This window comes from Borostomias antarcticus (assembly GCF_949987555.1).
Source record: "Borostomias antarcticus genome assembly, chromosome: 10".
Lineage (NCBI taxonomy): Eukaryota > Metazoa > Chordata > Actinopteri > Stomiiformes > Stomiidae > Borostomias > Borostomias antarcticus.
This window is the reverse complement of record NC_140243.1, coordinates 5,448,752-5,471,922: the sequence shown is the minus strand read 5'-3', so window position 1 is coordinate 5,471,922 and position 23,171 is coordinate 5,448,752. Positions and strand designations below refer to the sequence as shown.

At 46.4% G+C, this 23,171-nt stretch overlaps 2 protein-coding genes across 2 annotated transcripts in view; both read left to right on the top strand.

Moving 5' to 3' along the window:
• Positions 1–17,534, top strand: part of col24a1 (collagen type XXIV alpha 1 chain) — an 81,937-nt gene extending 64,403 nt beyond the window's left edge. Inside the window, exons 38-60 of the mRNA XM_084443902.1 lie at positions 171–224; positions 333–440; positions 1,750–1,803; positions 2,808–2,861; positions 3,102–3,158; positions 4,074–4,127; positions 5,249–5,302; positions 5,418–5,471; positions 6,793–6,846; positions 7,276–7,383; positions 9,512–9,619; positions 9,792–9,899; positions 11,021–11,074; positions 11,218–11,280; positions 11,415–11,468; positions 12,445–12,480; positions 13,303–13,338; positions 13,473–13,499; positions 14,038–14,091; positions 14,333–14,501; positions 15,053–15,162; positions 15,800–16,039; positions 16,152–17,534. Of these exons, the coding sequence (XP_084300028.1) occupies positions 171–224; positions 333–440; positions 1,750–1,803; positions 2,808–2,861; positions 3,102–3,158; positions 4,074–4,127; positions 5,249–5,302; positions 5,418–5,471; positions 6,793–6,846; positions 7,276–7,383; positions 9,512–9,619; positions 9,792–9,899; positions 11,021–11,074; positions 11,218–11,280; positions 11,415–11,468; positions 12,445–12,480; positions 13,303–13,338; positions 13,473–13,499; positions 14,038–14,091; positions 14,333–14,501; positions 15,053–15,162; positions 15,800–16,039; positions 16,152–16,298 (1,857 nt within the window). The 3' untranslated portion in view covers positions 16,299–17,534. The remainder of the gene's footprint in view (positions 1–170; positions 225–332; positions 441–1,749; positions 1,804–2,807; positions 2,862–3,101; positions 3,159–4,073; positions 4,128–5,248; positions 5,303–5,417; positions 5,472–6,792; positions 6,847–7,275; positions 7,384–9,511; positions 9,620–9,791; positions 9,900–11,020; positions 11,075–11,217; positions 11,281–11,414; positions 11,469–12,444; positions 12,481–13,302; positions 13,339–13,472; positions 13,500–14,037; positions 14,092–14,332; positions 14,502–15,052; positions 15,163–15,799; positions 16,040–16,151) is intronic.
• A 1,250-nt stretch (positions 17,535–18,784) lies between these two features.
• znhit6 (zinc finger HIT-type containing 6) overlaps positions 18,785–23,171 on the top strand; it is a gene marked incomplete at its 3' end in the record, with an annotated part of 28,548 nt that continues 24,161 nt past the window's right edge. The window contains exons 1-4 of the mRNA XM_084443901.1: positions 18,785–18,903; positions 19,291–19,356; positions 21,991–22,097; positions 22,237–22,322. Of these exons, the coding sequence (XP_084300027.1) occupies positions 18,797–18,903; positions 19,291–19,356; positions 21,991–22,097; positions 22,237–22,322 (366 nt within the window). The 5' untranslated portion in view covers positions 18,785–18,796. The remainder of the gene's footprint in view (positions 18,904–19,290; positions 19,357–21,990; positions 22,098–22,236; positions 22,323–23,171) is intronic.

Sequence of the window (23,171 nt, the reverse complement as noted above, 5' to 3'; positions counted from 1 at the left end):
ATCAGTGCCCATTAACTAAATGGCATAGGTGCCAGGCAGTGTCCCTCAACGAGTGGAGGTTACTGAGGTCAGGACAGAGGCTCACGGACATCTCCACAGCATTTGAGGTTAAACGTCCAAGTGATGTCGACCTGCCGTTTCCATAACAACCCTCATCTCTTTTGTCACAGGGACCAGAGGGAAAGCAGGGTCCCCCAGGCAACCGCGGGCGGCACGGCAAGAAGGTGACCAAGCGTACTGTACTCCGCCAGCATGGGTCTACAGTAGCGACGTCATCCTCTGTTTATCCATCATGTACCGGCCTCTCAGGTTTTTCTCCATTGTGTCGCCAGGGAGAGAGGGGCCCCCTGGGCCTCGCCGGAGAGACGGGCGCGCCGGGGGACATCGGCCAGCTGGGGGAGACGGGCCTGAAAGGCGCCAGAGGGACCAGGGGCACGCCAGTCAGTAAACGCACTGCCCTCGAACCCTCGGCATCTGATAAAAGAAAAGCTGGATTCTGAAAATTAGATCCAAACCACCCCCCCACCCCAACTCATGTGCAGGCTTTAGCTTTTGATGTCGGCAGACATTTCTATCCGATTCTCGAGACAAACTGACTTTAGGTCTGTACTGGACGCCTGGCCAGCAACTGATGTATTAAGGGCTTAAACTAATATCTGTTTAATTTTCACTGTACATGATTAGCACCAAAGGTACTATGATCTCCCTTTGTTGCATTGAGCCATTAGCTTGTGGGAATTCATGTGGAAGAACAACACGCAATATCAGGTTTTATTATGAGCTGTAAAACCTGATTACAAAAGCAGACCAAAGGCATCAAATAACTTCCTTTCCTCTAGAGCTTAGACACGTTCACACAGACAAACACATACAGTACACACACACACACACACACACACACAGACAGACGCACACACACCTACACACCCACACACACACAAACACACACTCACAGACACACACACCTACACCTACACACACACACACACACACACACACACACACACACACACACACAGAAACCAAGGGTAAGGCATCCATTCTCTTGTTTTCAGCAGAGAGAAATCTCCTTTTCTGGTTTAGGAACCAAAAACAGTATTGTGATAGCTTTAATGATCCCCGTAGGGGGAAATTTGTCATTTCAGCTGTAGAAAATTACAGCAAAAGGTTGGAAATGCAGAATACAGAATATACATAGTAGCATGAACAGAACAAGAAATACATGCATCCATACAGTACTGTACATACAGCATGTGTAAAGTATCGAATATGTACATACATACAACCAGACTATATACATATGTTTAGTACTACTCATACATACATACATACATACATACATACATACATACATACATACATACATACATACATACATACATACATACATACATACATACATACATACATACATATACATGCACCATCCACAACACTCAGGAACACTCATGGCCGCTGGCACAAAGGAACGCATGAACCGCTCTGTTTTGCACCTGGGTGGGATGAGCCTGTGGCTCCCCTGTGCAACTGTCATACAACAGCTTCAGTCTGCATAGCATAGTCTGCATAGCACAGTCTGCATAGCACAGTCTGCATAGCACAGTCTGCATAGCACAGTCTGCATAGCACAGTCTGCATAGCACAGTCTGCATAGCACAGTCTGCATAGCACAGTCTAAAAACAACCCGCCCTGAGACTGACGTGGGCCTGATCACAGGTATCTGGCTCTGCTCTCTGTGTCATTTTCAGGGTCGGACAGGAGTTATGGGCCCAGAGGGGCAGCCCGGCCTGGCAGGATACACAGTAAGTTATATGACCCGTATATGACTCGATAGCAACACACACACACACACACACAGGGGCGGGCTCGGGAAATAATTCAGGCCGGGAAACGTAGCCCCAGTCAGGCCACGAGCCGACGCGGCGAGATGGAACACATTCAGTTTCGTTTCGTAAACGTGAAATGAACGGGCTTTCTGATTGTGAATGATAAACTGTCGGCAAGTTGTTGAGCGGAGGGGGGGTGGGGGGAGGGGGGGGGGGGGGCGGTGCTGACAGGCAATTCTGATAGTCGTGCGATTTGTCGACGGGAGGGGGGGAGTTGTTCACCAATACCACGACCCCTGAGTTGTTCACCAATACCACGACCCCTGAGTTGTTCACCAATACCACGACCCCTGAGTTGTTTACCAATACCACGACCCCTGAGTTGTTTACCAATACCACGACCCCTGAGTTGTTCACCAATACCACGACCCCTGAGTTGTTCACCAATACCACGACCCCTGAGTTGTTTACCAATACCACGACCCCTGAGTTGTTTACCAATACCACGGCCGAGATAAAGACAAGCAGGGGAAGAGACCAGCAGGGGACTGGATATACAGGTAGGAAACTCTCACTGACCAACTTGTAACCCTTGAAGCCAGAGCCCCTATAGCAGCTTTGAGGCCCGACTCACGCCCAGAGACTTTCTGGCAGTACAGTGAGTTGCATAACATAGTAGGGTACCACAAGTTCACTTTGTCTCTGTGCTCTTAAACTAGTCACACCCCCCCCCCACACACACACATACCTCGTCCCCCCACCGCAACGTGTTGAGTGATTCTGGGGTGCTGCCAAATGCCTCTGAAAAAGAGGTTTAGGACTCTCTCCCTGCACGCCTGTGTTTATATTCAATTGGTTTAATGAACACTGTATGCTCACAGCCACCCCTGTGTTAAATTGACAGTGTGCCTGTGCTGTCTGGCTAGGAGGGTGTGTCTATTAAAGAGATGTAAGGTGACTCAGTGGGTGTGTCTCTTTAGGGTCACCCTGGCAAGCTTGGGCCCATAGGACCGCCAGGCCCCAAAGGTGAAAAGGTAACCTGAGCATTTTAATGTTGTTGTTTTTTGTCCTTCGATCTACACAGGGTTGTTCTAAACTAGTGAAAATATATGTGCTTAAGTTTTTCAATGAAACACTTATTTTGATTATCTTGTTAAAGTTGTGTGTAAAGCTTATACTTATGTATTTCATTCACATAAATGTCCGCTGTTGTGGAATTCCGTTGCTGTGTCAAATATAGATGTGTGTGTGTGTGTGTGTGTGTTTTGTTCCAGGGTTACCCCGGTGAGGACAATAAGACCCCTGGACCAGTCGGGCCCTTAGGTGAACCAGTAGGTCTTGCTTTCCTTCAACCTCTCCTTCCTGCTACCACCGTGTGTTGTTTGGCGAGGGTTTAGCGTGAGGCGGTGTTACCCGACCCTGTGCTGTTTCTTTCACCATTAAGAACAAAATAAAGGACTTTCTGGGCAGTAAGCCTGAGTAGACGTTACGGGCCTGCACACATTCCTAAGACGCCATGTTCATGAGACCTTAAAAGTTATTTTGCTATTTTTTTAAAAGGTCCAGTGTATCCCCTTTCTGGTGGGTAAATAAATCCTTCCCCAGACTAATATTATTATTAAAAGAGGATCAATATGTCTGAGAAAAACCTCAATTAGATTGTGGATACAACCCATAATTATCTCTATCTCTTCGTTTACTTTCCTCTCTGGAAACGTACTTCCCAGTGTTGGGGTTGCATCACTGTATATACTGTAATCTGGCCTCCCACAGAGCTGCATTTGCTCCCCTATTCTTATTCTAAGTCTTAGACCATAGGGAGCAGGGGGAAGTTAGCATTATGTAATCTCCCGGCGAAGTGCTACTCGAAGCTAAATGGGTCTTGGGTCCGGGTTGAGTGGTGTACCTAAAGCAGGGGTGGCCGTGCGTGAAGGCAGAGGTCCAGGCGAGGGCAGCCAAAGCGGTATAGATGGCAGCCAGTGCAACGCTATAAGAAAGAAGGCATTGTAGAATCAAGTTGGCGTATTATCAAGTGTTGCAGTACATACTAGCGGCAACACAATGACACGTTCTGTCTGAACTCCAGCTCGGACTGACAATGCATGGAAAAGGGGCTCCGAAATCCAGACCTGCGGAGTACCGACGAGTACCCATTCTGTGAGGCCTGCTTTGTCTCCAAAAGAGGCTTCTTCGCTCATGATGGTGTGTGTGTGTGTGTGTGTGCGTGTGTGTGTGTGTTTGGGCAGGGTCCCCCAGGCGAGCGAGGAGACCGTGGAGAGCCTGGAGACGAGGGATATCAGGTACACCGTCACCGAACCACCGTCAGACATTTTCGTTTTGCCGGCTTTTCTTTTCTGTGGTGCTTAATTGAAAAGCTGCACTACTGAGATAACAACACACATGTTGGGTGGTGGCGTACAGGATTACCACATTCCTGTGGATAAGTGGAGAGAAAGCCTTGTGTTGTTGTCATTGCATGCCTGGCAGACACTGAATGCTCAAAGTGGTAAGACGCCAACACACACACACGTACACACACACACACACACACACACACACAAACACACACACACAAACACATAGGTCGGGTCAGGTGTGAAGTTAACCTCGAGAGATGAAAGTGCTGAGGGGTAGAAACACCCCTCCAAAGTTACCAGAACTCCCTCCCTCCAACTCCCACACTGAGTCCTTTACAGAGAGAATATAATGGTTTTATAAGTGTTTTTCTCCAGAGCTAGAAAGCGGTTCAAAGTCGTTGGAGCTAATCGTTATTTGTCAGTTGGCAGGAGGCCTCGGGGATTCTGAGAAAGCTACTTAACTGGCCGCTCAGCGACCTTTTTTATTTATATATTTTTATTTTACCCTTATTTTACCAGGGAAGTCCTGTTGAGATTGTGGGTTTTTCTTCCCCTGCCGGGTGCTGAATTTATAGATCCTATTGAGGCAATGCTACCTGCAGTCCTCTCAAATAAAACACATACTGTAGCTAGTAGCCTGCCCAGGGAACTGGGCTATGCTGTGACAGACGTAGCAATGCATGTGTTTTATCTCAAGGACAGAGTAGACGTAGATCTTCACGATGTGCTGCCACTGTCACCTAATGTGTTCTATAGTAGCCTCGGTTCTCAAGCATAGTGGCCCATACACTCCTGCCCTATGGATCACTATCTCCTGATTCCTTAGCGTGAGGGACCTTGATGTACAAGTGTTCCCCCTGGACATGACGCTAGTATGTCACAGGGGCTTACCCATTGGGTACCTTTTTTTTTTTAAAGTTGTCTTTGGTATGCCTCGGACGGGGAACAAACCCCCAACCTCCCGATCTCAGGGTGGACACTCTAACCACAAGGCCACCGACCTGGTCCTAAAGTGTTAAAGATGGTGTAGTACTCATTCATGTTGTTTGCGTTATTGCCTCCAGGGCCACGTTGGCATCACTGGACCTCGTGGCGCGTTGGGGCAGCAGGGCGCACCTGTAAGTCCAGTGCCGTTCCAGTACCAATCATCTTTTCCCATTGCCAGCATCAGCACTGTACATCATTATGCACTTTGTAAGCCCACATTGGAATGTGTGTTGGTTTCTTACCCAGGGAACACCAGGGCAAGCCGGGGAACAAGGTCCTAAGGGAGAAGAGGGAACTATGGTAAGTGTGTTTATCCCAGCCTCTGACAAACACATCCTTGATACCATGCTCCGAGAAACAGAGAGAGGGACACTTTGATGAATCGTGCCATCTTCTTTGTTGAATCGTGCTACAGGTAGTTAGCTATTTTCTGCGGTGAGCTCAAACGGTGAACTTCTGCGGGATATGTTTGTCTTGTCTCTGCAGATAACAGGGACATCTCAACAAAGCCTATAAATGTGTTAACACCTCTCTAGTCACTGACAAATACTGTTCTAAACTGTCAACACCAGGAGGGATGAGTTCATCTCTCACCTGGCTGCACCATCCTGTTTGCTTCAGTTGCTAACAGGAAGGCCCTGCCTTTTCACTCACATGATTAGCAATGGCTTTCTTTGACGCTTTACTTCCAAACAACAAAGTCAAGACAAACTGGCTAGCATACAGTAGATGTGGGTTTTAACGTGACTATGTTCATGTGTTGTATTAGCTTGGCTTTGATACTCACTATAACAGGAAATGGCTTAGGGATGGAGGGAATTATGTGTGAAATCTGACTGTGTTAAAGCACAGACAGACTTGAGGGTCGGTGCCTTTGATATCAGAGACTGTGGATGAAAGGGAAAACTGTGTTTGGTTTGACCACCCACAATGTTAGAGTCTTCCTTCAAAGGCCTACGGAGATTTTCTTTTCTTAAAATATCATATTATTTCTTATTTATTTAGTCCTTGGACACTGACAGTGTAAACTTGGGACTTCACAGTGGAATGCTGAAAACTGATGCCAATGAATGTCTTGGGGGGAAAAAGTCTTTAAAAAAAGTCGAAATGTTTTTCTTGACTGAGCTATTATAGTCTAACAGCAGCTTGAATCTTACATTTTCCTTTTTTATATGACTTGTTATCTAATGTTGCTTGACATCGAAACAATATGAATTTTTGATGTGGTATCCCCAAGGTATCTCCTGACTAAAGTTGAGATATCCACATAGAACAGTACACCATAGACTTGCTAAGACATGACAGCTGGCACATTCGGCAATCTGCCGGATCAGACACTGTGAAGAGTAGAGGAGTAGTTGTATGAATTTATTTGACTTGGGCCTGAACAAAACCTTTAGAGTGGTGTTCTCACATGTTCTACATTCTTGGAGAGATATATCAGGGTGACATATGTTTAGGGAGTTACTTGCACTGTGCTGTGTAAGCATTGCTTATTGTGTGTGTGTGTGTGTGTGTGCGTGCGTGTGTGTGTGTGTGTGTGTGTGTGTGCGTGTGCGTGTGCATGCGTGTTTGTTTGCCTGAACATTCTCTGTTTTATCTCTGTGTGTGTATTGTACAGGGTACAGCAGGAAAGAAAGGAGCTAACGGCCTGACTGGAAGTCTTGGTGCTGAAGTGAGTATCACATCACCATGATCCAGAGAGACCAGCGAAAGGAGAATGGCAATGGGTTGAAGGAGAGAGAGAGATGAGAGGTTGAAAGGGTGAACAGGTTGAACAGGTTGAGTGATGCGATCTACAGAGCAGGTTGCAATGTATACGTTGTTTGTTGTACCGCTGAATGCCCAGTGGCGTGGCGTCTACTACGTCCTGGGAACCACTTTCACACTGATGCAGAAACTCAAAATACACTCCCCTGTATTTTCCATAAAATTATAGATCCCGGTCCATCACTGTCAGTTGGGAATGCATCCGCCCACAGTATTCCAGATGTTCCTCACAGGAGGGAGGCGTGGTGAGAAGGACAGGGGGTTAGGAGAGGTAGTGTTAGTGTGGAGACTGAGTCTGGCTGATGAGGGTTGTTGTTGTTTGGAATGGTTCCAGGGTCCCGTTGGTTTACCTGGACCCAGAGGCGTGGAGGGATACCCCGGGTCCGACGGCGCTCCAGGATCGCTGGGGTTACCTGGATTCCCGGGAAAGTGGGGAAGACCGGTACGCATGGAAATCTGTCCCACATTTTTCAACCTCATCGACAGAGAGAGAGAGAGAGAGAGAGGGAGGGAGAAAGAGAATGTGACCCAATAATCTGTGTGAGAGAGAGAGAGAGAGAGAGAGAGAGAGAGAGAGAGAGAGAGAGAGAATATGCCCCAATAATCTGTTCCTAAACATACTCATGACCTTTCAGCAGCACATAGTAGGTCACAAGAGTCAGTTGTGTAACTAAAAAAAAAAAAAAAAAAAACCTTTATCAGGGCTAAAATCTATGGTAGACATGCTGTCTGAATCAGGACAATGACCCAGTCACACCACGTCACGTCACACCCCCACCGTTAGAATAGCAGCCACTCCATCACAGCAAATGTCCAACGCCAAGACGTTCTCAATAAATGGCTACCACAGTAAGTTGATTAAAAGAGCAAGCTCCTGTCAGTTGACCTAGACTGTGGTTAGGATGGAAGTCTCTCCAGTGATCCCACACATCACACAGGAGAAACGAGCCTCTTTACAGCTCCAATGTGGTCCTACAGCAGGCCTCTCACTTCCTCCCTCCCTACCAGCTGTGGATATTCCACTGAAAACGTCCGGATCGTGAAACGCCTTATTTGACTTGATTGGGTTTCTGCGGTCAGGACTCAATGGGATTCTTTATATGGAGGGCTGCCCACCCCAGCATGAGGGGGGATCTCATGCGCGGCCAGCCCTCGCCCCCCACCCCCCATCCAGACAGCCAAGGGGCCTTGGGTACTGTATAGCCCTGCCGTCCGCCAGTCAGTTACATAAGCTGGGCTGGCGGCCCGATGAGGGAGCTCTTTACTGCGGAGAACACAGGCGCTCTCACACACTGGGGGGAGACCCCAGCAGGAAGCGGGCCGATTTAACACGCATACCGTAAGAGCAGCTCCCAGGGAAACACTGCAGTTCGGCTCGACTGCGGGGCTATTAATGGACCTTCTCGCTCCTCTGGGGTTTTGTCGAGTCATCATTATTATCATCATTATTTCCATCATCATCATCATTGTCATGACATATTTCTCCTTCTCTCCCTCTTTTTACTCTTCCTCCCTCCATCCCTTCTCCGGCCCCCGTACACCCACCACCCCCCCTCACCGCCCTCCTCATTCAAGTGTTTAAGCAGTGCAGCAGCAGGTGTTATTGTTGGATGGGCCCTCCGTGGGTCTAACCAGTGTCAGGTGTCGGTCAGGGAACCCCCGGTCAGTAGAGAAAATAAGCCCCTGTTTCCCCCCACTGCGACTATCCTCTTACTGGACAAACAGTCCGGCCTGGGGTCTGACCAATACTAACTCTAACCCAATTACAATACTTTCCGGATGAGTTATGGGTTAATGTATGAACAATATGGTGCTCTTACCTAACCATATGTTTATAAATATGATGGTTACTGCACTAGTTCTAACGTGTCATACTGTGATCTTTGTGGGTGTGTGTGTACAGTATGTGTGTGTGTGTGTGTGTGTGTGTGTGTGTGTTTTGAGCTTAAGGCCAAGCTTAATTAAATCTCTCAATGATCTAATTAAGTGGACTGATTCATTCATTCTGCTTATATGCAAGTTCCCTTCACCACTCAGGGACTAAGGTTCAACCAACAAACCCTAAAGTGCTCTAATTCCAAACCACTTCCTGGCGCTTCGGCCCTTCTTTTCTGGGCAGTGTCGTGAGTTAACCTCGCGGAGAGCCAGGAACAGAAGTCGTGCAGGTGGCGGCACGCTCAATGTGTTATTCTAATAGAACTCAGTCTCCTGCTCCCGCCTCGCTGATGGAACAGGAAACGATTGTGGTCGTAGGCGGTTACCGGTTCAACAACCGTCAGTCATTTTTATAGACACTTTATAAGCAAATTGTCAGGGTAGATTATGAACAGGGAAGACCAGAAGGACTTTGTTCACAGCTCTGAGACTCAACGTCAGAGTCTCTGCTCCAAATGGTAAATGGGTTACGAGTTCAAATGTACAGTACGTGTTGATGATCAGGCTGTGGCTTTACTACGTTGGTGAGATTGCACAAATCGAGCACTTCTTCTGTGTGGAGTCTTGTGAAGTGTGTGGACGGCGTACCTACACTACGCCTCAGACCTTTCTTTTCTCCGTCTCTCCGTCCTCAGGGTCAGCGAGGCACGACGGGCCTGGAGGGGACCGCCGGCCTTCCAGGACCCCGGGGCGAACTCGGCCATCCTGGGGTGGTCGGAGAGAGGGGTCCCCCAGGAGAGAAGGTAACCCAGAGCCGCCACCTACAGTACCATCCTGCTTCCACAAACACCAGTTCCTCCCAAAAATCTGCTTCAACCCTTGACCCTGGTTCTGTGTGTGTGTGTGTGTGTGTGTGTGTGTGTGTGTGTGTGTGTGTGTGTGTGTGTGTGTGTGTGTGTGTGTGTGTGTGTACAGGGGGAGCCTGGCTTGGCAGGGGAGAGGGGAACCCCAGGGCTCAAGGGCATGGAGGGGTCTCCCGGAGACCAGGGCAGAAAGGGAGACCCAGGACTCAAAGGCCAAGCAGTGAGTGTCCACTGTTCCTACATATTTAGTTAACATAATATTTAGTTAACACAGTGGTAGAATAGTGGTTTGACTGGTACAGTATTAGTCATTTAATAACTGTGATCACACAGAATTGAAGCGTATTCACATGGTCCACATGTACCACAACTGTCAAAGAAACAGACTAAGCTCATTAACCAGTCTCTCTCTCTCTCTCTCTCTCTCTGTCTCTCTCTCTCTCTCTCTCTCTCTCTCTCTCTCTCTCTATCTGTGTTATAGATTAATATAGATTAATTAAGCCCATAAAATCTTCCATACCTTGATTCCCTAAATATAGCCTGGGGGGGGGGGCTTAGGTAGCCAAGCAGTGGTGGGGTCAAAAATGTGCATCTCAGGGAGTTTTTCCAGCGAGTCGAGTTACAAATGATCTGGGTGAAACGAGGAATGGAAACATTCCGTCTGGCATGGCCGCCTTATGTAAGAGCCTCGCACCCCAGGGTCCTGAAAAATGAGGTGCTTGATTTTTCTTACATAACTCCCGAAAAAAACACCCCCGCCCTCCCACGCTATCCCGGCCGACCGCAGCGCCGCCACCGCTGTCGTGAGAGAGGGGCGGCCGGGGGCCCAGGCACCCTCGGCTTTGGACGGCATAGCGCTTTTCAGGGAATCCAGTCTCTAGGCCAAACCCCGCGTCTGGTCAGAAAATAGACCCGACCAGAGGATGTGGAGGACTAGCTGAGTAAACAGCGATGTCTGCCACGGTGGCCTGGCTGACGGTAGGCAGACGCCGGAGAGCTGCAGACAGGGACAGTACAGGACAAGGGTTGGGGTGGGGGGGCTCGGACAGTGGACCCCAGTGTGTGTCTGTAGACAGAGACCAGGGGCCCTCGAACGTGCCCCACTTTCTGTTTCTGTATGGGCCTGTGGAGCTAGGCAGGGACATATGAGAGGGCAACCACATATCCCAACCCTGTCTGGGAAGTAGGGGAAAGGCACAGAAATGGGGCAAATGTATCAGAATTCACGCGCGCACACACACACACACACACACTACATCCCTACAATCCCGCCTGCTGTATTAGTTTCAGAGTGGCTCTGGTGTCATACTGTAAGTGAGAGTTTGTCTTCCTGACCTGTAGGGGGAGTCTGGAGACCTGGGTGTGACTGGCTTCCAGGGATTCCCGGGCCCAAAGGTGAGAGAGGCTCTGTGACCACTCAAAGATGCACTCAACACGCACCCCTGCGCTCCGCCTTCCACACTCAGGAGGAGCCTTGTGTTGAATAATCTACATGGTGTATCAGTGTAGAACCAAAATATGTGATGGTTTTTGCCTAGGGGCCAAATGGAGATTTGGGCTTGAGAGGTGTACTAGGTCCGAAAGGTCCGATGGGAATTATGGTAAGTAACAATGGCATTCTCAAGTGCATTTTAGTAGAGTATTTTCACTAAAGTGTCCTTTGAGTCGAAATAACGGTTATTTAATTGTATTTAAGGTCTGTGTAGTTATCTCACATTGATCTCTCTATATCTAGGGCTTTACTGGACCTGTTGGCCCTGAAGGAATGATCGGCCCAACGGGGAATCCTGTAGGTTTCAATGAGCCGTGTGTGTGAGTGTGTTGTGTGAGTGTGTATGTGTGTGCCAATATGCGTGTGTAAGTATGTGGGTGTGCAGGTTGACTGATCCGTCTAAGAGGGCCACTCACCCGCCTTGTGAATGTGGCCTTTGTGGGGCTAGGTGGTGGGTGTGTTGCCATAGCTGGGGTCGGCTACTCAAGATAGATTGATAAACCTCTTTCTTGTCAATGCAAAACTATTTTGAATTTCTCCTTAGTCATAAATCATGACTCTTAATGTTTCCACCAGTGCTACTCCCCTGGGAGTTTGGAACAGGGCTGGTCTGTATAAAGCCGTCCACTCCTCTTTCCATGCTAGTTTGTCTGTCATTGCATGATGGGTCGAAAGACTGTAATGATTTGGTACCCAGAGAAACTGAGAAAAGAATGGACCTCATTCCTGAACATCTTCTTGAGTGTCTTCTTAGATTTCTTCTTATGAACTTCGTAGGAAAAACCCTAAGAAAAATCTTCGCCTCAAACATGGGCAATCAGAATCAGATTTTCCATTAGCCAAGTAAGCTTATACCTACAAGGAATTTCCCTTGGTCTAATTGGTGCATGGCAATAAACACAGTGCAGGAACAAGACAGGAGACAACAAATAATATTGTATTTCAATCCTATCATCATCATCATCATCATCGGGTCGGCCCTTGCCTCAGTCCTATGATGTCTGTAGAATTTAAGTAAACACATTTTGCCAATGATTTCTCACAAATTCAACCCATGTGGCCTACAGTACCTGTACCTCCAAATGTGGCTTTTCAGCGTTCTTAGCTAAGAACAATTCCCAGATGAGAAAACATTTGTGAATGCCAGGATTGTCGCGGGAACTTGTGCAAGTGGGGTTTTAGAATAAATGTCTTCTTAACCTTCTCGTACCTGCATTCAGGAATGAGGTCCAATATCTGCAGAGTATTCAAAGGTGTTTAATCTTCTCCACAGGGGCCAAGGGGTGCAAAGGGAAGCCACGGGGAAATGGTGAGATCTGGATATTGTTCTAAATATTGTTCTAATATTGTTCTTTTCAATGGACAAGGCCTCTGTGTGTACACTGTGCAGCACTGTATATGGTTATGGGTACAGATGTCTTCGGGGGGAAAGTGTTCTACCAGCTAGGAGCTGGTAGTGTGGGTGTGAAAGTATAGATGGCAAATGACATCCCAGGACCCCCGCCCCCCCACCCAACCCCCCCCCCCTCCCCCGTCCGAGAGGCTTGTGAGTGTGGCAAGATTAGACCGCAATGGACTCATGGCGAAGCATTCCAACATGATTTGCAGTCCGCCACCGCAGGGCCTTGCTGTGCACTCCCTGCTCTAGGTGAATGCTGGGAGCAAATGCCCTGTCATAATGTTAGCACTGTGCGTCACTGAGGGGGCTATTGTTTATGCCTCTCATTTCAATGTTCCCACTCTGCAGTGTAAACTGTTTTAAGATTCCCAGGACTCCCTAATCCCTGCTGCGACTCATACCATACAGTACAGTACAGTATAGACAAACACGCCCACACACACACACACATACACACACACACTGCCTGCTTCTCAGGGGCCTAATAAAATCCAGCTGCCCCAGGTGGCTGCTCTGTGAGGGCCGTGTCGGTGTCAATACCCTGATCAGCCAGGGAGGGCGATAGAGCTCCACCCCAGATATAGAGTCAGCCGCAGCTCCACTGACCTGTGCCTAGTAGTACTGGATCTGACCTGAAAAAACGATGAAGTCCATGCAGGGATTAACAGCACAAGGGTGTACAGTATGATCAGTGTGGGATGTAACACCTTGCTTTTTGCTCTTTTATATCAGGGGCCTCAAGGGCCACAAGGGTTTCCAGGTCCGAGAGTAAGTTGTTTTTTTTTTTTTACCTATTTATTTACTTATTTATTTATTTCAACAGTGTTTTAAGCACTGTTAGTGAACACTCTGTTTCTAGTTGTAGTATATGTATTTATGCATCTCTATGATCTTTCCTATAGGGTCCACCTGGTGTTCCTGGGCCCACGGTATGTGTTCTGGCTGCACATCTCCATCATTTACAACTTCACAATAGCCGACTTAGAGGAATCGAGACTGGGGGAGAGGAAAGGTCTCTCTCTGGGAATGAGTTCTGGAGTGGGCGATTACCTTGCCTCAGGCATCTCCTCTTCCTCCTCCTCCTCCTCCTCCTCCCACTGTTCATCCTCTCCTCGCTCTCTCTCTCTCTCTCTCTCTCTCTCTGTGTCCCAGGCATGGTGCCAGGCTGAGCTTAGATAAGGCTTTCAGAGGAATGGGATAAGGCAATGGTGTCTCATAGTTGCAGGGCCATAGATAGTAGAGCCACATTATCTGGGTAGCCCTTCCTGCTTTTGTGAGTTGTCTATACATGGCTTTCTTGTGGAAATGAATCACTGTTCCTGTTAAATAAACATGAAATAAGGGGTCAAGGTTCTTGTGAAACTCATCAATGTCCCCCACTAAATTCAGGAATGTGTTTGTTTGTCAGGGCCCAGTGTTCTGTTTTTGTCTGGTATTCAACTGTATTTGTTGGTGTTGTGTCCTCAGAAACGGATATACTTCGACTCACCCGTTGAATACAACGCTGCGTTAAGGACAGAGGTAAAACACTCATATGTTCTCAAACTGCTCGGTAGAACGAAGGATTATGACCAGTTTAGTACATCCTCTGCAGTACGGCAGTTTAGTACATCATCTGCAAATATATATATATATACTATCGGGGGCTTTTTCACCAATAAACCTAAAAGTATTAACAAAACTGCCGCTTCCATATTTGTGGGTATCTTTTTCTATTCTCAATACTATCCTCCCATGCGGTCTGCCCACTGTGCTAACCTAGGCCTATCAGAACACTGAGATGGCCATGCAGGACCCCAACGCAGAGATCTTTCAGGCCCTGCGCTACCTGAGCAGCGTGATCGAGAGCATCAAGAAACCGCTTGGGACCCGAGAGAACCCAGCTCGCTTCTGCAAAGATCTCCTGGACTGCCAACACAAGCTCTCTGACGGTGAGAGAACGTCACATTCTTACAACCATTCCACCCTCTGCTCACCGACTGCACTACTTTTTGTATATATATTTTTTTTTTCTTAGCTTATCCTTTTTTGCACTAGCATTTTGTACTTGCTCTTTGCACTGTCCTGTCTCATCCCTGAACCCTGTCCAATGTTGTCTCCTTGTTATGCACCACGACCAAAAGACCAAATTCGTTGAAAAACTGCATGGCAATAAAACAAATTGTTGGAGCATTCCTTGGTCTTAGAAGACTTGGCGGTTGCTGATCAAGAGATCCTGGTTCTAATTCATAATAATGATTTGTTATATTTGTAAAGTACTTTTCATTGACATTCAGAGACAATCTCAAATTGCTGAAAATATGGTTTAGCTAACATTGCCTCCTACCCAGATGCACTACTTCAATTCCTGAATTGAGCTTGGCTTCACCCAACCCAGCTTAATGTTAGCCTAAACTAGCTTTGGTTCTATACAAGTGAACCATTGTACAATTTGATTTGTGTGTTTGTTTTCTCTCTGTTGGTGGGGCTTGTGGTTGCTCAGGCCGTTTCTGGATCGACCCAAATCTGGGATGCCCATCCGACGCCATCGAGGTGTTCTGTAACTTCACGGCAGGGGGGCAGACGTGTCTACACCCGCAGGCCTCTAACAAGGTAACTGACCCCAGAGGGTAACCCCAGTACCACACACTCCAGCACAGGGCCTCCAGCAGAGCTACACCGCTAATCCAATAACCTCAGCTTATCTGAGTGAACAGAGAAAACAGACATATGAGGGTATGAGGGTACAGCTACCAGAGCTCAGCTACCAGAGCTTTCATCAACACATCTGTCCTGGCTTCTGGTTGTTACGACATCAGGTACTATGAGTAACACAGTTACTTTACCCAGTAAGACTCTTATACGCACGTCACCTGGCAAAATTACTGTGAAATCCATGGAACCGTCCGACTTTCCTGGTATCTCATCGCATCACATCTGCTTCAGATCGATGTCGACACTGGTGTTGACACTGTGGTGTGTGATGGAATGATCAATGTCTCAAGGAGAAAATAAAGTTGATTTCTGGACCTGTTTTGGACAAAGGAGCTCACTGCTTGCCATGAGGAAACGCTCTCTCTGGTGGCCCATTCTAGGTTTAATGAGGACATTTCATTCTATGAACCAATGGCCAACTATGGGTGTGCGGCAATAACTCTTAGCAATACTGATTGGAAGATGCAATATTGTGAACAGAGATGTTGATGCCCACCCTATTTCCCAACCTTAACCCTCTGCGTTTGCCCCTCAGATGGCGTTTGGCATGGGGAAGGTCCAGTTTAAGTTCCTCCACCTTCTGAGCACTGAGGCCAGCCATGGCATCACAGTTCACTGCCTCAGCGACCCACCCTCCAGCAGCACAGATACCTTCAGTGGCAGCGGCCCAGAGCTCCAGGACACCCCCTCGAGGTTCCAGTTCCGGGGATGGAACGGACAGAAGTTTGAAGAAGACACACTACTTGAACCACATGTGCTACAAGACGAGTGCAAGGTAATAAGGAGGGTTTCATCTTTCATATCAGACTCAACACAGCACCGTGCTGTCTCACTTGAGTGCTTTGTGTCGTCGTTTCATCAGCGTTGTTTTTCCCTCCTCCTCTCAGATCCAAGATGGCAGCTGGCACCAGTCACGTTTCTTCTTCCATACTCAGGACAGCCGTCAGCTCCCTATTGTAGACGTACAGGAGCTTCCAGCACCACAGCTCGACAGCCAGCGCTACCTTGAGGTGGGACCCGTCTGCTTCCTTTGAGGCCACCAACCAGAACCTGTCCCGAATATTTATAAACTACAACGAAACAAGCATGTCATACAAAATGGCGGCTTCACAAAGAGAGCCTCATGAAACCAGATGGGGTGGATCTTCTTTGAGAGTGACAGGCACCGCCCAATCCAACTGACGGCAGACTTCTGAGGTGGAACTTGGTCCGTTGGATACCCCGGCCCGGAGGTCCTCAGGAGAGCAGTGTATACCAATATTTATCAAATAAATGTGTCAAGTATTTTTCGTTTGTATGTATGTTTGTTTTTCAAAAGGTGCTTGGGTTCACTGCATCTTGGACCGATGGTTCTCCCTGATCTCAGAGCAGGGCTTATCCACGCAACAAGCATACAAAACCCCAAACTCTGTACCTCCTCTGTGCCCCCCCCCCCCTCCCTATACAGCCACCCATCCCATCCTAAGCAGGGGCCTAGTCCAAGAGAGAGCTCCAGAGCTCTGAACAGGAGCGCTGTCCAACCGCAGGCTCCTAAGAGTGCAATAGCTTGTGGATTAAGCGCGAAAGATTTGAGTATTGCATGTTCAATCAAAGGTCATGTTGGCCCTTGTTTTTGTTGTTATGTCAGTTTCAGATCCGTTTGCTCGACCCAGCAGGACCCACAAATCCTGACAGATGGTGCTTTACCTTTTCCTTTGTCCTGCTCGTTTGCCTTCAAGAATAGGTGCTTGTGTCAAGATTCACCTTTTTCTTAGAATTGTATGTACTGGTTACATCAAGATCTGTTCTGTTGTAAGAGTACTTATTTTAATTTGGTCATTTCTAATTTATATGAACCTTTTTTGGGGGGATCAAACATATTTTCCTGAATTTGTCATTGTACTAAGTAAGTCCATCAGTGGTCGTTGGTGCTCATAGATGCTGCAACCGGTAGTGAATCATCAGTGAGTTTGACATTTTCCTGTGTATATTTTGACAGTATACAGTATGTTTGATTATTTATATCCTTTGTTTTTGTTCACATTACTGTACCCCAATAAATTATACTCTTGGAGATGTATTTGGTCAACTACAATTTAGTCCAAATAACTATTTATGTAAAAATGTGTAATTGTGTGTACACTCATATGTGACATATGTGACATTGTATACATTCACATTCATTCAATGGTTGTTTATAGGATATACTGGCAGCTAGCATTGGCCAGAGTCAAAACTCACTATAAATAGCAGTCATCATGTTCTTAAGTTATGTGTAATTAATTAATGTTCCAGAGGATAGAGTTAAATGTGTAAATATGAAATGTGTTGACATTAAATAAATGACATGTTTTAATCACAACATTGTTCAACACATGCATATTTTGTGTCTGATGCTAGTCCATGTCAATGTGGGGGCCAGATGACTTCCAGAAAGTAAAGATACTCTAATCATTTCCTGCCATTTAGAATGAAGTTAGACGTTGATGATAGGCCCTCTCCTTAACTGGTCATTCCCCAAGTCTGGGCATGCAGTAGTAGGCTATATCCCTTCCTGTGGATTATCTGCTGTATATAAAATCATATTTTAATTAGAATGTCTCATACTAATGCTTCTCCCCATCCACTAGTTCCAGGAACAGTGCTCTAATGCTGCTTGTAAGAATGCTGACTCAACCTAGGAAATGTGTGTGTGTCTGTCTGTGTGTGTGTGTGTGTGTGTGTGTGTGTGTGCATGTGTATGTTTCCAGGCGGTCAGTTTTAAAGACCTAGGGTTCCCACTCGCCACCTAATCTCCAGACACTGTTTCTCTGATAAATTGCCATGACAACACTTTCACAGACTGACACAACAGAACCCAGACTGAGGACCTTGGGTTTGTCTTCAGATACCACAACGTGACAAGCTTTCTGTTATGACTTGCCAAGCACACAAACCATAGAAAACAACCCATTTTTGTTTTTGTTTTGTCTTGGAATCAGATGTCTGACCTTTCTTCAGTAGACATGTTTATTTCTTGACTTTTAACTAGACACCAGAATCTTTGTCCACTTCCAATTAATTCTGTCCTTCCAAAAAGGATTTTGTTTTTTTATGGTCTTCAGAAGAGTTGTGCGGACCTACAGTACATTAATACATAGCCTACATATCCATCATACAAACGTCTTACATGCAATGCGACATATACGTCGAACATCATACAGTAGGCTACATGCTGGTGGCATCCCTACTGTGTGCTTGGATGTATCATGCATGTCTTGTGATTCACAATACATGATCCAGCCCATCATTCACACATCATCAGATGGCCTGTGTTTTATACATAACATCAACATCAGATGGCCTGTGTTTTATACATAACATCAACATCAGATGGCCTGTGTTTTATACATATCAACAGTAGGGGGCGTCATTATGCAAAACGAGAAACTAGAGCCCCACTCGGTTTGTCCTCCACGTGTAGCGGAAGTACGACCAACTTTGTGGTGTTATTTTGATAAACCGGTATTAGCTAGCTAATATAAAGTTAGCTATTCATTTATTCAGTTACGTTATGGTGCCCTCGGTGGATTCAATGGCAGCTGAAGAAAGTCAAGCAGAGAACGGCAGTCTGGGAGATAAACTCAAAGCCGGAACGAAGAGAAAGATATCCCTGACAGAGTAAGTGTAAACGCAGGGCTAACGTTAACAGCTAGTACAGTCTAGCTGGGGTTTTACATTTGTTTCGTCACAGTTTGCCCATGCCAATCTTTTGTGTTTCTGGGCAAGAGTGGTTGCTTTGTTGTCATTCTTCCAGCTAACCTATCCAGCAATTCAGGATATGTCCATGTCATCAACGAGACGTTAGCCTAGCCATGCTAGCTAGCTGTCTGGTACTAGCTTGCTTGAGCCATGGCAACACACGTGCTACCGTGTACTCCTGCTCCTGCAGCTCTATAGGGGGGAAGTAGTGTCCATAGATTATTTGTCTAGTGTGTGTGTGATGCCCGTGTTGCTGTTCTCTGTCTAGTGTGTGTGTGATGCCCGTGTTGCTGTTCTCTGTTCCAGCTGTGGCGTGTGCGGCTCGGAGGAGGCGAGGTACAGATGCCCTGGCTGTCTCAAGCAGTCCTGCAGGTGACATTTAAACTTTGTTAGGACCATTAGCACCAAGTCTTCATCAGTTCAAGGGGGTCACGTTCCCTCAAGGGGGTCATCCCTATATTCCTATGTTCCCCCCAAAAGAGGGTTCTATGTTCCCCGGGTCCTATGTTCCCCCCCAAAAAGGGTTCTATGTTCAAGCACAGTACTCTTGTCACCCTATCACACCTGCTATATACCAAGTCTAGTTAGTGACAATATTAGACTCAAGATTTGTTTATTACCATGTATATGGTTCACACATACTAGGAGTTTGACTAGGGTTGAGCTATACGCTGCTGTAGACACAGGACAGGGTGCAGGACAGGACAGTGCAAAGACATGACGGTGCAAAACAGTACAAAAACAGTGCCAATACTATGCATACATATTAGTGGATGTAATTTGTTTTGATAGTACAACCAGGGGTGTAGTGGAGCGTAAACTGAAGTTTACCCACTTCTTTAAAACAAGGCTGAGCGTTGATTCATATTGTCTGATTAACTGTATTACTCACATTTTCTGATCAACTGAGGGGAAACGAGGTGGGTAAACCTCTCTTCACCACCACACACCGCTGAGAACACCCTATAGCCTACTTAGTGAAAGGGCACTGATGCCTCTTTTCCCCCCCAAACATTTGAAAACAACTTCAATAAGACAAGTAAAGTGAAAGGGCAGCCAGTTGAGCGACTGACCAACCTTATCTCAAAGCAGACATCTTCTATAAAGTTAGAGCAGTTTCCTTCCAATGAGAACCATATTAGATTAAAAAGCACCTGGGGGGATTAAGCAATGAGATCACATTTGGTCCGTACTTTGGTGTGGTCATAAGAGTTTCATAAGAGTCCGTGCTCAGTCTGGGCTCTCTGACGGGAGATTAGCCTACACTTCATATAGAAGAAGGCTAGCAGTGGTTGGCTTTGATTTATTGTTGCGCAGGGATAGCCATTACAGGCTCTAAATCTGCTATTGGACAGCCTCCTGTGGCGGGGCCTCCTACCAAGCGTCCACTCTTTAAATATCAGATGGAATCAATATATCCCTAGTGCAGTCGTTATGGCATTTTATTGAGTGATAAGATATTGAGTACCACGTCTTGGTCCCTCCCAGGTCAGAAATTATTAGCTAGCTCCTTTGTAGATCTCCTTTGTAGCCGAGACAACAGTGAAGCTTGAAATCCTTTCATTGTGTAACATAAAGGTTAAAAAAAAGGTGTACACAAAGTGTTTTATACAAAGTGTTCTTTCAGACTATTACGTTGATTTGTGATTTTGTCGATGCAAGTCCTCGAAAGATTGTAGGTGGTGCATGTCAACCTCGACCTTCAAGCTCTGAATTGCACCATCCAAATTGCAACCACACATCTCAGTAAGATTTAAAGGGCCAATTTGCACATTTCTCACATGGCTCCCTATTGTTTTGGCCATCCACTGACATTCCTTCGGCATAGTATCTGGAGATATAGTCTTTGGGAGACCCTAGCCAAATACCTTTCTCTCAGCAAATGCCTGAAATTGATTGTGAATTATGTCTCTGTATTTGGATCACATACCAAGTGCTCATTTGAGCTTCTTTATTTTATTTTTTTACACTGTCTGCTTCTAGATCCTTTCATGAGGTAGCCTACGAAAGTTGAGATATTTTTCCTTTTAACTACATAAATTCTGCCTCTGTAGGAGACCAGACATTTTCAGAGTCCATGTAAGCGCTGCTTGGCTTAGACAGTTGGTCTATCACAGGAAGTGGTTTGTAGATAGAGCCCTCCGGTTATTTGTAGTGTCCATACCCATCAGTCAGCACTCGGGCCCAGGTGAGAGGCAGGCGCCGTCACACAGGCTTTCAATCGGTCAGAGCAAGGCCCTCCAGTGGCACAAAGACCTTTCCCAGCGTGCTGCGAGACATCTCCAGACTGATTTACGCCCCCTCGCTCGGTTCACCGTCTGCTCGCACATGATTTAGGTCTGCTGAGAGTGAAAAAACAGGGTTCTGCTCAGTGTGTTCCATACTTAGCCGTTACGTAACTCTGTTCACAACAGTGCAAATAAAATCGGGGGCGCTTGTGAGAACTCTGCTTTTTCTAGAGAACTGAATTTACGTTCTGTAGAGCTTCAGCTTCATACAGTGACCTGACCTTTGTCATCAGTCAGGTGTAACAATGATAATACAATTTGAGACATTTGAAATGCAGCGATGAAACCAGAAAATCAAACCTAGTGCATAGTACATAGTGTTCTTGTGATGTCTAACTTAAAGGTACCAAGCTGACGGTCTGCCAAACACAGCAGGGGACTGACGGTCACAGTTTCTTTGGTGTGTCGTGGCTGCCTGTGAAAAACGAGCCATATTTAGGTCTATACAAAGTTTTAGACCAATTTAGCATATGGAATTTGTGTGAAGTCAATAATGGTGAGCCAAATTCTAGACTGAACTTGATAAATTAGACCTAGACTCTACTAAGATTGTAGTAGATACTTTGTATCTACTACAAAACAGCCTAAAACCACAATCCTTGACGGACAGGTAGGCAGGCAGCTGTCTGAACACGTCCGTTGCAGTCTTTTCGGTGTCCCGGATTCACACATAGATGATGGTATAACGTTACTGAAAATCGGTCTCTTCACCCCACAGCTTGCCCTGTGTGAGGAAGCACAAGGAGGATTCGGGATGTAGCGGGGTTCGAGACAAGACTGCCTTCGTGGCCCTTTCACAGTTTGATGAGATGAACCTTCTCAGTGGTGAGGCTCCTCTTACTCCTCAGGTCATTTTGAAAGCCGTGTGTGTGTGTGTGTGTGTGTGTGTGTGTGTGTTTGTGTGTGTGTGTGTGTTTGTGTTTGTGTTTGTGTTTGACCATGGTTCTCTCTCTCTCTGCTGTAGACTACAGGTTTCTAGAGGACACCGGGAGGATGGCCGACAGTGCCAACAGAGACAAGCTCGTCCGCGTTCCTACTGTCACCAACAGAGTAGGTCGCTCAACCACCAGTCTTAAGACAGCGTTTCTGAGACCGCAGACCCGTAAACCACGGGGCACTCGTAAAGCACTGTGTACTTCTAACACACTGAGGAGCAGCATCACAGGAACATTTATTTTCACACAAATCTCACGGTACTCATGTTGCCACTCCCCTCAGCAATTCCTCATAGAGATGGATTGGAATAATTTTGAAAAGAAAATGAATATTTTTCCCTCTGTGCTCTGCATGGCTCCTCTGCTAGCTGTGGTTTGAACTACCACAGACAGACATTCCACTGACAACTGAATAGCCATTCAGTCTGCCAACCCATACCTGCATTGATATTATACTGGCATAACATGAGTTTTATAGTTAGTTTGAGGTAATGTGTGTTTTCTTTTGAGTTTTTTTTATTTTTTTAAAGCTCCTGTCTGGTTTGATCCACATTGACTACAAATCTGTCACTAGAAAGAGCCTGATTCTCAGCAAGAGATAGAAGTTTGGCATATGCACCCTGCAAGTCTGGGGTCTGCTTTTCTTCCAGAACCTTCTACTGTAGATTAAATGTTCTCATATTATGTCAAATAGACTGAGGGAGCATGGTTACAGGTACCTGTAAGGGTACCTGCATGTCAATAAATCTGGTCAACTGTCTCCCCCATGCCAGAAACGAAAGGAATGTGCTTTAAAATAAAGATAAGGAGAACAATGCTCTAGTTTAAGTTTATATGTGAAACTGCAATTTTACCATGATATATTTGTTTATGTACTTTGTGCATAACCTGGTTCTGTAATTAAGAGCAGATGTATTTGCAGTAATTTTTATACATACAATTTCTTTCTTTCTTTCTTTCTTTC